General features: G+C 36.8%; 2 protein-coding genes across 4 annotated transcripts; both read right to left on the bottom strand.

Annotated features, from left to right (window-relative positions):
- Positions 1 to 639: 639 nt before the first annotated feature.
- On the bottom strand, positions 640 to 5,469 carry LOC125905469 (kynurenine--oxoglutarate transaminase 1-like). Its single transcript, XM_049603392.1, has 12 exons — positions 5,414 to 5,469; positions 4,542 to 4,689; positions 4,258 to 4,407; positions 3,832 to 3,918; positions 3,613 to 3,738; positions 3,405 to 3,525; positions 3,242 to 3,318; positions 3,045 to 3,134; positions 1,554 to 1,740; positions 1,164 to 1,243; positions 943 to 1,029; positions 640 to 823 (listed from the first exon to the last, which is right to left on the bottom strand). The coding sequence occupies exons 1-12, from the start codon at positions 5,464 to 5,466 to the stop codon at positions 764 to 766; spliced, it is 1,266 nt and encodes a 421-aa protein (XP_049459349.1). The 5' UTR covers positions 5,467 to 5,469; the 3' UTR covers positions 640 to 763.
- A 1,276-nt stretch (positions 5,470 to 6,745) lies between these two features.
- Positions 6,746 to 12,663, bottom strand: kyat1 (kynurenine aminotransferase 1). 3 transcript variants are annotated; one of them, XM_049603390.1, is made up of 14 exons: positions 12,432 to 12,655; positions 12,302 to 12,360; positions 10,424 to 10,571; positions 10,093 to 10,242; positions 9,753 to 9,839; positions 9,509 to 9,634; positions 9,291 to 9,411; positions 9,138 to 9,214; positions 8,968 to 9,057; positions 7,987 to 8,173; positions 7,793 to 7,869; positions 7,507 to 7,593; positions 7,344 to 7,421; positions 6,746 to 7,177 (listed from the first exon to the last, which is right to left on the bottom strand). In XM_049603390.1, exons 1-13 carry the CDS (start codon positions 12,498 to 12,500, stop codon positions 7,362 to 7,364), a joined length of 1,338 nt encoding a protein of 445 aa, XP_049459347.1. In that variant the 5' UTR covers positions 12,501 to 12,655; the 3' UTR covers positions 6,746 to 7,177; positions 7,344 to 7,361. The 3 variants fall into 3 exon arrangements, with proteins under 3 accessions (XP_049459347.1, XP_049459346.1, XP_049459348.1); XM_049603389.1 differs by having other exon boundaries at positions 6,746 to 7,421; positions 12,432 to 12,663; XM_049603391.1 differs by having other exon boundaries at positions 6,746 to 7,421; positions 12,572 to 12,658.
- Between the last annotated feature and the right edge of the window lie 822 nt (positions 12,664 to 13,485).

Genomic DNA, 13,485 nt, shown 5'->3' with positions numbered 1-13,485 from the left:
CGATAGTTTGAACGTGTGTTTTTGTGATTTATTTTATTATAAAATAAATATATATATTTATTATTCAAATGTTTTCATTGGATTTTAACACATTATATGCAAATATATATATTTATGACTGCCAAAAGTGTAAAAATAATTAATGAGAAATTCTACTTAAGTCTACTTCAAACATCAGCTACAAAATATGCTTGATTTTTGGCCAGGTTGGTATCATGGGATTTATTTATTGTAATCAGATTTGTTTTGTTTTTTCAAGCACTGAGACATTTGTTGTCTGCAAATTTAATTATTTTGGTGGTTATATAAAATGTCCTTTTTGTGTAAGGGGCCTGGCTATGATGGCAACATTTTCCACTGTTAATATGGACACCAAAAGACAGCACCATTCACATATATTTATAACACAGGCCATGCCACAGGGTTATGAGACAGAGAAGGGTAATACTAATTAACTGAAGATGAGAATTTATAAAGCTTTATTCAAAATTTTGGACACTCGGGTACATGACAAATATCTCAGCACATACTGAGAAATAAAATATTGAAAAATATTTCATGTACAGTTTTCTGTAAAATAGAAATGATCACACAGAAACACTTACAGTCATTCAGTGTTTGACTAGTACAGTGTGAAGAAAAACTGGAACTAAAGAAGCCTCTTGGAGGAGAGGTGAAACATCTTCAAGAAACTCAAGCAAGTTCAGTTGCCTACGTTATAGCTCTTAAGATTCCCATGACCTGGGTGTGTGCTAAACACTTTTTACTGTCCTTGACTTAATTTTCTCAAGATATCCTCAGCTGCATCCAGAGTGGAGTCCTCCTTTAGACAAAAAAGAGTGAGTTTAAGAACGACTGACAAAGAGCAACACAATGAAAAAGAGAAGAAGACTTCAATCAAAATCAGATTCAGTTCAATGTAATAAATTGCATTGTGTTCACCTTGACAAAACAGAATCGGATGTATTTGTCAAACTCCTGTCGGTGCTCTGGACTGTAGAATGCAGAGACTGGGATTGTTGCTAAACCCTGCAGATAAAAAAAAGCCAAATTGCATAGAAAGAAGCTGAGAGAACCACACATCACACAAAACTTACAGTCTTTTTATATCTTTACATTATATCTTTACATTAAATCATGTTTTCACCACATTTTCTATTTACCTTTTCTTTAGTTAGCCATTTAACAAATCTGAAGTCATAGGGTTCATCCCCAGCGCTCATGGAGTCATTAAAGTCCACCTCTGTCAAAAAAACAGAGGATTAGTAATCAATACAATTCACTAATAAATATAACCTATTCAAGCTGCATGTCTTCGTTTATTTACAAGAAAATTTTACTTTTACTGCACAGTTTCCTGTCATGGTAAGTTCATTTAAAAAGGTAATATAGCAGGCAGCACTCATCCAACAATAACCAGAAAATGATTTCTGAATGACTGATGAAATCGGTTGAAATGGTTTTTTTTTTCTCCAGTATTTGAAATAAGCCCCAGAGAAATTAAAAGTGTTGAATTTTCATCGGTTTAATAGGAGGAAAATAAGAGAACTCACTGACAGAGGAGATGTCTGCGATCAGAAAATAGCCTCCCTCTGGCATGATGGGCTGCAAACCCACACTCTCCAGGCACGAGGCCAGCCTGTTTCTTTTCTGGTGCAACAATGCAGGCAGCTGCTGGAAGTAACTCTCTGGAGTCCCAAACAGCTCGTATTCTCTCTCAAATCCACGAGCGATTGCCTCCTGTTGAAGGCAGGGATGGATGAAAGGAGCAAAGGGAGATACACAGGTCTGAAGCAGTGCATTATATGCAGAAACAGGTATAAAAAATAGGATATATATTATATAGAATTAGTGACTATGTTTGTGACAAAAATTGCTTTTAAGTGGGACGAACTCCCTTTGTGGGCTCCTACTTTCAACATGTACAAATATTAAAACAAAATACTTATTTGGAATATTGAGGGTAGCTGCTGGAAAAGCAATTACAAAGAAATGGCCTAGATGCCCCATCTATAAGGTACTGGTATGATATTATTTATGAAATCTGTGGAATGGAAAAAATAACCTTTTCAATGAGGCTTCAGGAAATTAAATTTGATAACATATGGAAGAAGTGGGAAATGTATATTTGCCACCCTTCTTTTGATTACATTTAACTTATTATAACTTATTATAATTATTACTATTTATTTATCTCAACAAACTGTACTATTAAATGATAGCAAAAACAGGAAGAAAAAAAGGAAAAATTAGGATATGTACAGATATGTCAGGAGAAAAACATTCTTTGCCATATCGTAAACCATTATACAATATTCTCTTTTGTGCTTCTTCCAATATTCCACTTACACTGTGTAAAATATTCAAACCCATGTTGTAATTAGACCTAGAATTAGACCAATAAATCTTTATCATATTGGACAGTATTAGCTTGTTGCATTTATATCTGTATTGATGTTTGTTGGCCGATAAGTAACAAGACATTTTAGTACATATACCAAACTAGGTATTAGTATGCACCTTGGTAATAATTCTTTAAATAAAAAAAAAAAAAAGCAAAACTGAAGGGATCTGGATTATGAAGGATTATTGCAGTGTATGTGTATGTAACAAAAATAAATAAATCTTATACACTGTTATTGGATTTTTTTTACTAAAAAATATTTAGCATATATTTAACAGTTATGGCCTCAAACATCAATATTTGTTGGGCTCATTTTAATAGTCAAATTAAAGACAAATGAAATGCAAATGCTATTGATAAGTGGTACTCAATTTATGGCCCGTGATAGAAAATCAATTGATTTGTTTTTTGTACTTACATTTTAAATTATGCACCAGGGTGCACAAAAAGCATCAACAATTTTTTCCTTTTGTCCTTTTGCAAAAGTGCCCCCTGGGCAAAGCAAGTTGAGTATCCCTGCTACAGATAGTATCCATTTTCATATAATTCTGTATGATTTATGATTTATTTACTCATGTATTTTCCTCTCAAATTTATCTACTATATTTACTTCCTCTTCTTTATTTACTTCTTCCCTTACCTGAACAGTGGTTGCACAATCAAAAACAGACATCTGATGCATGGCTTTCAGACGTTTGATGTTTTGCTCTGAGCTAATAGTCCAGCCGATCTGAAAAAACAAACAAACAAGAAAAAAACAAACAACAAAACAAGAAAAAAATCACAACAAGTTGTAGTGAACCAAATTATGACCTTGTTTCTCAGTGTGTGCATTACCTTCCAGCCAGTTGCACTGAAGGTCTTTCCTGCACTGCCAATAGTGATGGTTCGTTCCCACATGCCAGGAAGGCTGGCTGTCAGTATACACATTAATACATTAATATATTAATATCTTTATATAATGTGATGTTATAATTTGTGAGCACTCTGTTCAGCTCACCTATCTTAACATGCTTGTTTCCATCATAAGTCAGCCACTCGTACACCTCATCACTGATGCACAGCGCATCATGTTTGATACACAGATCAGCAATCATTTGGAGCTCTTCAGTCTTGTAAACCTGTAAAGGACATAAATGTGTGAAATGTATTTATGACAATGATGACTTTATGACGTATTTATGACAACGTCGACTGCAATGTCTTACCTTGCCCAGTGGGTTATTGGGAGTGTTGATAACGATGGCTTTTGTGCGTGGAGTGAATTTACTGGCCAGCTCTTCAGCAGAAAGAACCCAGTCTGCACTTGACAGGACGGTGCTTCCCTCAACTTTCTTAAATTTAACAAAGAAAATGAAAATCCTTTAAGATAGATGTATGCATTTAAAGAGATGTCAAAGGCTGTCAGGAGATGCTTTATAACTCACTGGCCTCAGAGGTACATAGACTGCCGTCCCCCCGGCCATCTTCACCATTGGCTGATAGCAGTCGAAGAACGGCTCGATAATTATGACCTGAAAGACAAATGTTTCCCATTTTTCTTAGCTTGTGACCTGCGTTTGGTACCATTTCTGTAAGTTTTATTATGTAGAAAGTAAAACTAGGAGAATTTAAACAAAGTAAAACTCCATATTTCCCATTTAGAACTAGAAGAGTAAACTACACAAAAGATTAAAATATAACTTAATTTATGGCCCATTATAAAGTAATATAGTATGTCACCAAATATTAATTCTTTATCCGTCTTCACACAATAAACACGAGGGTTATAATAATGACTCTTCTATTACAAAGTATAGAGCATCTGTAAATAATTTAAGTTTAAAAAAAAACTGTTGGGTTGATTTTTGTACCTCATCCCCTTCATCAATCAGAGCCTGAAATGCACAGAAGAGAGCCTGATAAGCTCCAACTGTGACCATGATGTCTTCAAGAGGGTCAATCTCACGTCCCACAATCCTACCGAAGAACTTAGCAAGACTTTTCACCAGAGGGAGATGGCCCTGAGGAGGGGAAGGAAATGTAAGGTGACTCTTACTGTTTGTTCTGTATCTGTGTGTCTCATTAAAACTTGCTGAAAATGACTGAAATTGACACAGAAGGATAAAACTGGGACCAAGTGTGTGTTTCCACTTACAAAAGGTCGGGTATACTGGTGCATTTGGGGTCCTCCACTCACAGCTTCACTAAATGCATCCTGGATAAACTTGGGAGGGGAGAAGTCAGGAAATCCCTGTCCAAGGTTCACTGCTTTGTAGTCGGCTGCCAGCTGTGCGAATTCAACCCTGTTGGTACAACACTGCTTGTCAGGCACTATGATGATATTCTCAAAATTATCTGTAAAGGTTAACAGTAGAAGAAGCATAAACAGATGCAGTTGGGGTTGCAGCACTGATGATGTAGTCCCTGTTGGGGACGCATTAATGTTTACACTACAATGTGGTCCAGTGCATCCCAGATCACTTCGGCATGAGGTTTGAGTGTTCGGATCACAGTGTGTCTTCGTGGTTATTTACACTTACTCTTACATTTTGTGCTTCACACTTCTGATCGGATCACTCAACACACATGTTAATAGCAGTTATAAACAGGGACATAATGTTTATAGTTTATTAATTTATTAATACTGCATTTGTATTAAGGTTTAACAGTTGCTTTCTGATTTTGAAAGAATTAATCAACAAATAAATAAAGCTTAGAAAACTGAGGGATCATGTTGCTGTTCGAGGACAAAGTTCAGGACTAATGAGCAGCAGCTGAGGAAGGCATGATCAATACATCCAGCAGGAGAGGAAGCCACTCGATAGGCTCAGCTTAGGATACCAAAATCCTTCAGTCTGCTATCACCACAGTTGTTTGTTTCGCTTCCTTTTCGTCTGAATGATTAAAAACACAGTGAATACTCCACTACAACAAACTGTCCACTAACAGGCTGATTGAACTGTACTGGCGTCAACAAACTCACACGAGCTCAGGTGTCAAAAGTCCACCTGTGTCATTACCACTTACCACACACTGTTGTCCACACTGTCTGTTCTGTGAGCATAAAGTCGTCGGGACATGTTTATCTGAAATGAAAGCACATTTCAAGCACGCTCAAATCTGCAGTTATTATAGAAATGTCTCTTCAGTGCTGCTGCTGTACTCACCTGTTGATGGTTTCTAATCGAACACACTTCACTCAGATTTACTGCAACATTCAGTCTCCTCCACCCCTCCTTCCTACGACCTTTCAACCTTCTGTACCTTTATATGGCAGCACTTTTGTTTCCCTGCAAGAGTCCTGAGATGTTTAAAACGTCAGAGTGGTCACACAATGCATAAGAGACAGCAATGACATTGCAATATACATATGTACAGTCTCTACAGCTTTCATTTTTGTGCAAGATTTGACGGTGTTATTGCTCAGATTGGTCATGAAAAATAAAAACAAAATAGATTTTTATCTTCAATGTCTTTACCATTAAAGGGACAGTTCATCCCAAAATCAAAAATACATATTTTTCCTCTTACCTGTAGTGTTATTTAGTAATCTAGATTGTTCTGGTGTGAGCTGCTGAGTGTTGGAGATATCGTCCATAGAGATGTCGGCCTTCTCGCCAATATAATGGAACTAAATGGCACTCAGCTTGTGGTGCTCAAAGTGCCATAAAAGACATATGAAAAACTCAACAGCAATGTCTCTTTTCAGAGGTCATAACCCTGCCTGAACCGTTAAAGCTCAGCCAAGGAGGATGCAAATAATACATATTGTGCAGTCATGAGCACAAGCCTCTTGTCCATGAGTAGATACACGCTTCCTTCTGTGCAGTGATACGGTTGGTGGGTGTAGTTCAGTAGAAAGAAAATAGTTCCTACATTAAACTGCTCACAACAAGGTCTGTGGATTATCTTGAGTAATCAGGTCATGATTTCTGGAAAGAGACATTGCTATTGAGTTTTTCAAATATATTATTTGGCGCTTCAAGCACCACAAGCCATCTAGTTCCATTATATTGGAGAAAGGCAGACATCTCATATTGCTGCAATGCTTCAAACCTCAAATTTACCTGGAAATAAGACCCTAATTGACTGTATGTCTATATTACTATTACACTGATGTTATTTGTTTCATACTGTTTATGTGGACACCCACGGGCTGTAATAAACACTTATTACAAGGCATGAGCCTGTGAAGCTATACAGCTGAGTAAAGACACACTGAGACAAGGAACGTGTGTATATATTAAAAGCTTTACTAAACTTTCTGTAAGTTTGATTCAGGAGAAATATATCTGCAGTTAAATTGTGTTGAGCTGTTGAGTTTTTCACAGCTGAGTAAAGACACACTGAGACATGGAATGTGTGCATATATTAAAAGCTTTATTAAACTTTTTGTTAGTTTGATTCAGGGGAAATATCTGCAGTTAAATTGTGAAATACAGTAAGAGGACATCATACAAGAAAACAAAAAACTAAACAAAAAACATATCCTTTAACGATTACTGCGACATCATAACATTGATTTTTTTTCCTTTCAGAGTTAAGTGCTTAAGAATCATTGCGTACAAGATTGTTTTCACAACAGCAGTAGGACCAACTGAGTAGACAAAGTGGACGTTGTCTTCAAGTTCCTGACTGTGCCTGGGGCGTCGGTAGCGTAGTGGATAGTGCCGGCGCCCCATGTATAGAGGTGATGCCTCGCTGCAGCGGTCGCAGGTTTGACTCTCGGCTTGCAACCCTTTGCTGCATGTCGTCCCCCACTCTCTCTCTCTCACCCCATTCCACTCTGTCCTGTTCATTAAAAGCAAAAAAGCCCCAAAAAGTAATCTTTAAAAAAAAAAGTACCTGACTGTGCCATAAGCACACACTGAAACACTGAAACACTGAATATGGCTCATTTTAACAGAGGAGGCAACCCAGAGAGCAGCCTGGAGAGATCTATATGGACGGGTAATACTTTGCATCGTGGTCGGTTTTACTGTTCCTGACTCCACTTTCGCAAGATGTCCTCTGCAGCGTTCAAGGTGGAATCCTCCTGTTAGACAAAGAGAGTGAGTGTGAGTCAAAGAGCGAGGCAGGAGAGGGGTCAAATTCATTTCAGTTACTGAGGCTGAATTCACCTTAACGAAACAGAATCGGATGTATTTGTTAAACTCCTTCCTGTGCTCTGGACTGTAGAATGCAGAGACTGGGATTGTTGCTAAACCCTGAAGAACAAAAGCCAAATCATACAGTTAAAAGACAGAAAAGTCAGAAGCATGATGTTCTAAATACAACACCACAGACCAAGATTAAACATTGCAGAAAACACTAATCAAATCACTTCTTCTCTTCAAAACAAACTAAAACACTTGCTTTAAAAGGGATTTGTTTAGCTGTCTTAAATAAAAATGAAATGTTATTTACCTTCTCTTTAATTAGCCACTTAACAAATCTAAAGTCATTGGGTTCATCCTTAGTGGTCTGGTCACTGATGTCCACCTCTGTTAGAAAAGAAAGCCCAGGTACATATAAATAAGACAGTGCTTATCAAAGTAAAAAGGTTTTTGAATTATTTTATGATAAGCAATGATGGATGCAGGTGTTTGCTCTTTACTCACTGACAGAGGAGATGTCTGCCATCATGTAATAGCCTCCCTCTGGCATGATGGGCTGCAAACCCACACTCTCCAGGCACGAGGCCAGCTTCGCTCTCTTCTGGTGCAACAATGCAGGCAGCTGCTGGAAGTAACTCTCTGGGGTCCCAAACAGCTCGTATTCTCTCTCAAATCCACGAGCGACTGCCTCCTGTTGAAGGCAGGGATGGATGAGAGGAGCAAAATGGGAAATAAATAAGTTTGAGATGTTTGACTTATGTTCAAATAATCAGGGCATATGTGGATTTAATACAAGAAACAAAACATAACTATCCTCAACATTTTCTGAACATTTCCATACTGCAGGAAAGTTGTTAGTCAAGTAGTTAAAATCTTTCATCTAGAATTAATCTTCAGCAAATCAGAAGCAAATAAGCCTATTTCCCAAAATGTCAGTCTTTTCCTTTAAAAGGTCCAGTGCGGAATATTTTTCTAGGTGATGTACTGGCAAAAATGGAATATAATATGGTATGTTTTCCTTACTGTATAATCACCTGAAAATAAGAATTATTGTGTTTTTGTTAGCTTATAATGAGCCGTTTACACCTACATAGGTACATACATACATGTTCTCCTGAACAATGAACACTGAAGAAATTCTAACCAGGAGAAGATTTAGCTGGTTGCAATCTGCAATCCTCACCACTAGATGCCACTAAAGTCCTCTAAATCTTTCACAGTGGACCTTTAAAGGTGGAAAAAATATGTCTACGCCATCAAATACAACAGAAAGGCTCTGGATGATGAGGTGTATTGTATTTTGTAAACATTGGTATTAAGGATAATGTTCTAAATAAAAGTCCCCTGACTACTACTGCTAATAATCCAGAGAAGAGGAATTAAATTTCTTACAGCATGAGGAGCCTCCTCTGATATATGCTCAAGAAGAAACCATGTTTTATTTCTATAAATGTATCAATAATGCTCAAACAATGATGTGTTTACCTGAGCAGCTGTAGCACAGTGGTAAACACAGTTCTGATGGATGGTTTTCAAGTGTTTGATGATGTGCTCAGAGCTGATGACCCAGCCGACCTGACAAGAAGAACCAGGCCATTATTACGTGGACATAAAATGGACACATTACTGAAATACGATATGAGTCTGTGCATTACTTTCCAGCCAGTAGCACTGAAGGTCTTTCCTCCACTGCCAATAGTGACTGTTCGTTCCCACATGCCGGGAAGACTGGCTGTCAATAGATTAATATAATTAATTTAACTTATATTGTGCAGCTTTATCCTTTGTGTGCATTCTGTTCAGCTCACCTATCTTTACATGCTTGTTTCCATCATAAGTCAGCCACTCGTACACCTCATCACTGATGCACAGCGCATCATGTTTGATACACAGATCAGCAATCATTTGGAGTTCTTCAGTCTTGTAAACCTGTAAAGGACATAAATGTGTGAAACATGTTCATGTGCAAGAACAAATTTTATTCAGCAGGCTCTAAAAGGAGACTCCTCACTGGTAAATGTCTTACCTTGCCCAGTGGGTTATTGGGAGTGTTGATAACGATGGCTTTTGTGCGTGGAGTGAATTTACTGGCCAGCTCCTCAGCAGAAAGAACCCAGTCTGCACTTGACTGGACGGTGCTTCCATCAACTTTCTTAAATTTAACACAAAGAAATAAAAGCTGATATAAACTTTTAAAAGTACATGTACACAAAGACAAATTGTTCAAAGATGCTCTGTAGCTATTATGTGAAAATGTAGAAACCACTCACAGGCCTGAGAGGTACATAGACTGCCTTTCCTCCAACCATCTTCACCATTGGCTGGTAGCAGTCAAAGAATGGTTCAACAATTATGACCTGAAATACAAATTTCTGTCAGTTATTTTTCAAACATTAAAACCCACAAAAATGGGAAACTGAAGTTATAGTAAGTTATAGTATTTTTACACACATTACAGTTACGCGCTTAGCACCATGTGGACTTTTATCACACCGTTAACCACACATACACTATATTCAAACTTGTTTGAACATGTTTGCTGCTGTTATGTTTTCCTAATTATTGCTGAACTGTACAACATTTTGACTGGATTTGGGTTGACTTTCGTACCTCATCCCCTTCATCAATCAGAGCCTGAAATGCACAGAAGAGAGCCTGATAAGCTCCAACTGTGACCAGGACGTCTTCAAGAGGATCAATCTCATGTCCCACAATCCTACTGAAGAATTTAGCAAGATTTTTTACTAGAGGAGGATGGCCCTGAGGAGAGAAAGGAAATGTAAACATAAGGTGGCTGTCACTGTTTTTTTCTGCAAACATTTATACTTTCAATACCTGGTCAAAAATGACTGAAACCATTCTAACATGATCTAAACTTAAGCATACTGCCTACTGACGTTAACAAAGATAAAAGTGTTCCTGAATGTGTGTTTCCACTTACAAAAGCTCGGGTATACTGGTGCATTTGGGGTCCTCCACTCACAGCTTCACAAAAAGCATCCTGGAGGAATTTGGGAGGGGAGAAGTCAGGAAATCCCTGTCCAAGGTTCACTACTTTGTAGTCTGCTGCCAGTTGTGTGAATTCAACCCTGTTGGTGCAAAACAGATCAGACACTGCTGTAATGTCACCTAAATTATGAGCTAGAATCAAACAACCACAGGTATATGACCAAAAGTCACAATCATATTATGTACCCTGCCTTTTGAGTGACTGTTGCCCCTGGAAGAATTTCATCAATTCTAAATATTGAATGATTAACCTATACACAAGTGAGTCAGAAAATAAATATTTTTCACTTATAAATACTACTTATAAAGAAATTATTTCTGTAGAAATCATTGTTAAAAATCTTAGTTTAGAGTTTAGAGCTGCCAGTGAGTGAGTTAAAATTATTGGTGAGTTCACCCAAATTACAAAAAAAGAGAAAATTAAATCTATCTAGATTTGCACACAGTTTTGGCTTCATCAGATACCAGTCCTTGATTTCTGAAATGGCCCAAGTGAAAAATACTGCACATTTTTTAATACTCAAATATTGAGCAATATGTAAAATATATGATTCATTTGCAAATCATTAACGGAAAGTCATTGCTTTTCAATTTAATATCAGAAAAGGACAGCTTATTTGACTTCTGACTTTTTTCCCCCCCCACAAATGCTATCTTGAACGTACCATATGATTGACATTTTAGAACTGAAATAAGTTTGGAGGATATTTATGTGATATGACAATACTTCAACCTCAACTTTATTTTGTCCTTAGAAGGCAATTGGTATACAGCAAGTAAAAACACACATTAAAAAAAAACACATATGAAGAGGAAAAGAATGATTAGCAGCAACTGAGAGCAAGAGTAAGTAAAGTGCATAGTGACCCTGCAAGATGGATACAATGGATTACAAGATCATCACCTCTCCATCATGATGCTGCATTCAACATCAAACAACCTAGATATCTACACATATGTATCTATACAATATTACAGCATTACATTATATAATCTGGCTGCTTATTATTTACAGACCTAATGGTTTTTTTTGTAGTATTCACATCTTCTACTTTAGTAAAAGACGCAATACCACAGTGTAGAAATACAAGTAAAATTCTTGCATTCGAACTCTAACTTAAGTAAAAGCACAAAAGTATTAGCATCAAAATACACTATATAAGTAGCAAATGTATAAGTACTCAATATGTATGATGGCACATTTCCAAATCATACATATCATATTAGTGTATTGTGATTAATCATGCATTTATGTGTAAATCACTTCGATATTGCAGTTTGTAAAGGTGGGGCTAATTTCAATTACTTTACATACTGCTACGTAGCTTAACTTATAATACTATATCATTACTTTTAAATAGATTTTAATTTCATATAAGTAATCTCAATCTGTAAAGTTACTTGTGACTAAAGTTCTCTAAATGCAGGGGAATAAAAAGAACAATATTTGCCTCCAAGGTGTGGTGGAGCATAAGTAGCATAAAATGGAAACATTCATGCAAAGTACCTCAAAACAGCGTTTAAATACAGTACTTGAGAAAATGTACTTTCACCACTTTTTTTTCACCTTCTCTTGTTGCACAGTCTGCAGCTGCATCAATGCTGCATTTAAGTGTAAATGCGTAAAGCCCCGAGGCTGTGCACCACTCCCGTGCTTCACCAACCACAAATTACTATGGTTAGCCTTTATTGAGATTAATAAATGGCTAGGTTTGGAATCTGGCAATCCAGGCAGATTTACAACGTAATGCAACAACAATACACGTGAAACCTATGCCCATGTCCTTTTGTGTCAAATATTATCACTTACCAGATGTTTTTATCCACACCGTCTGTTCTGCGTGCATGAAGTCGTCGTGACATTATTTCCTGAAATATAAGCACATTTCTAAGTACGCCAATTGTCATTTTGTTGACGTGTGTCTTTAGTTTGAACCCACCTTGTGTTGGTGTCTAATTGAACTCTGATAACTTAGTAACTTAGTAGCAAGCTTCCTGGTTATTCCCATTAACAAATGTTTCCTATCGCGTTGTTTTTCCTAATGTGCGACCCCTGTTCATTTACAGTTAAGTAACTTACTGGTAAGCGGACGGAGAAATCAAAAGCTCGAGGTACTAATAGTTCCCCTTTAACCTTCTTATGTTTTTATTTCTACTTCCTGTATGGGCGGAGCGAGACGTAAGCAGGCAGTTACCAGATGTAACTCTAGTTCTATGATAGTCTAGTAGGAAGGGGGGGTCCCCATGTTCACGGTGGATTTCTAAATGAAACCTATATTTTTGGAATCGTGAAGGTCTGTAGATAATGAATTTTGATGTTCCCATCGTGAAAAAGGTTAGTCCTCGGAATTCCGGCAGAATTTCGAATTCCGTCAATCGGAATATTTGGGAAAAAAATTAAAAATCAAATGGATCCACAACTTTTGAACCATATATTGTACAGAGACAAATAAACCATCTTTTTTGCATAAATTAAGCATGAGAAATCAATTAAAATGGTTATTTTAATGATTTAAAATGTATGTCTATGCGTAATTGGCTTTTCTTTGCAAAATTTAGCAGAAAAAATATGAAAAAAAGCTATGACCTATAGGAAATCTTCCCAATTTGTCGGTATTTGGTGAGAAACATCAGCTTTTTAATAGCTATAGAAAACTGCCCAGCACTCTATGTCTACTCCCAGATTTGTGATAGACAGGTCAAAATGAGGGATAACCATAACTCTTGAATCATACATCATACATATATAAATGAACCAACTTTTTCAATGTCATTTTTTATTTTACAAATTGATTATGGTGTTCTCTTGATGACTGAAGTAGTTTTTATGTATTTAGTCCAAATAGTAGGGTGAATATGGGTGAACTGGGACACTTTCTGAAAATTTACCTTCAACATAATTTCTAGTTATGAACCAAATGTCTTAGCCCATCATATCATACCATTCTAAATAGCTTGTGATCTCTACTATACTATGTAGAAGAAAAAAACAAA

This window comes from Epinephelus fuscoguttatus, linkage group LG18, assembly GCF_011397635.1.
Source record: "Epinephelus fuscoguttatus linkage group LG18, E.fuscoguttatus.final_Chr_v1".
In the NCBI taxonomy this organism is placed as follows: domain Eukaryota; kingdom Metazoa; phylum Chordata; class Actinopteri; order Perciformes; family Serranidae; genus Epinephelus; species Epinephelus fuscoguttatus.
Note: the sequence above shows the minus strand (reverse complement) of the source record. Positions and strands in the feature narration are given on the sequence as shown.

What these genes read in the sequence shown, in the direction of transcription:
- LOC125905469 (XM_049603392.1), bottom strand. Translation starts at nt 5,466, where the DNA reads ATGTCCCGACGACTTTATGCTCACAGAACAGACAGTGTGGACAACAGT. An exon ending in AATGGCTAACTAAAGAAAAG is followed by an intron (nt 1,030 to 1,163) that starts GTAAATAGAAAA and finishes TTTTATCTGCAG; the next exon opens with GGTTTAGCAACAATCCCAGT. An exon ending in TCCGATTCTGTTTTGTCAAG is followed by an intron (nt 824 to 942) that starts GTGAACACAATG and finishes TTTTGTCTAAAG; the next exon opens with GAGGACTCCACTCTGGATGC.
- kyat1 (XM_049603389.1), bottom strand. Translation starts at nt 12,500, where the DNA reads ATGGGAATAACCAGGAAGCTTGCTACTAAGTTACTAAGTTATCAGAGT. An exon ending in AAACAAGCATGTAAAGATAG is followed by an intron (nt 9,215 to 9,290) that starts GTGAGCTGAACA and finishes ATCTATTGACAG; the next exon opens with CCAGTCTTCCCGGCATGTGG. An exon ending in GGCAGACATCTCCTCTGTCA is followed by an intron (nt 7,870 to 7,986) that starts GTGAGTAAAGAG and finishes CTTTTCTAACAG; the next exon opens with AGGTGGACATCAGTGACCAG.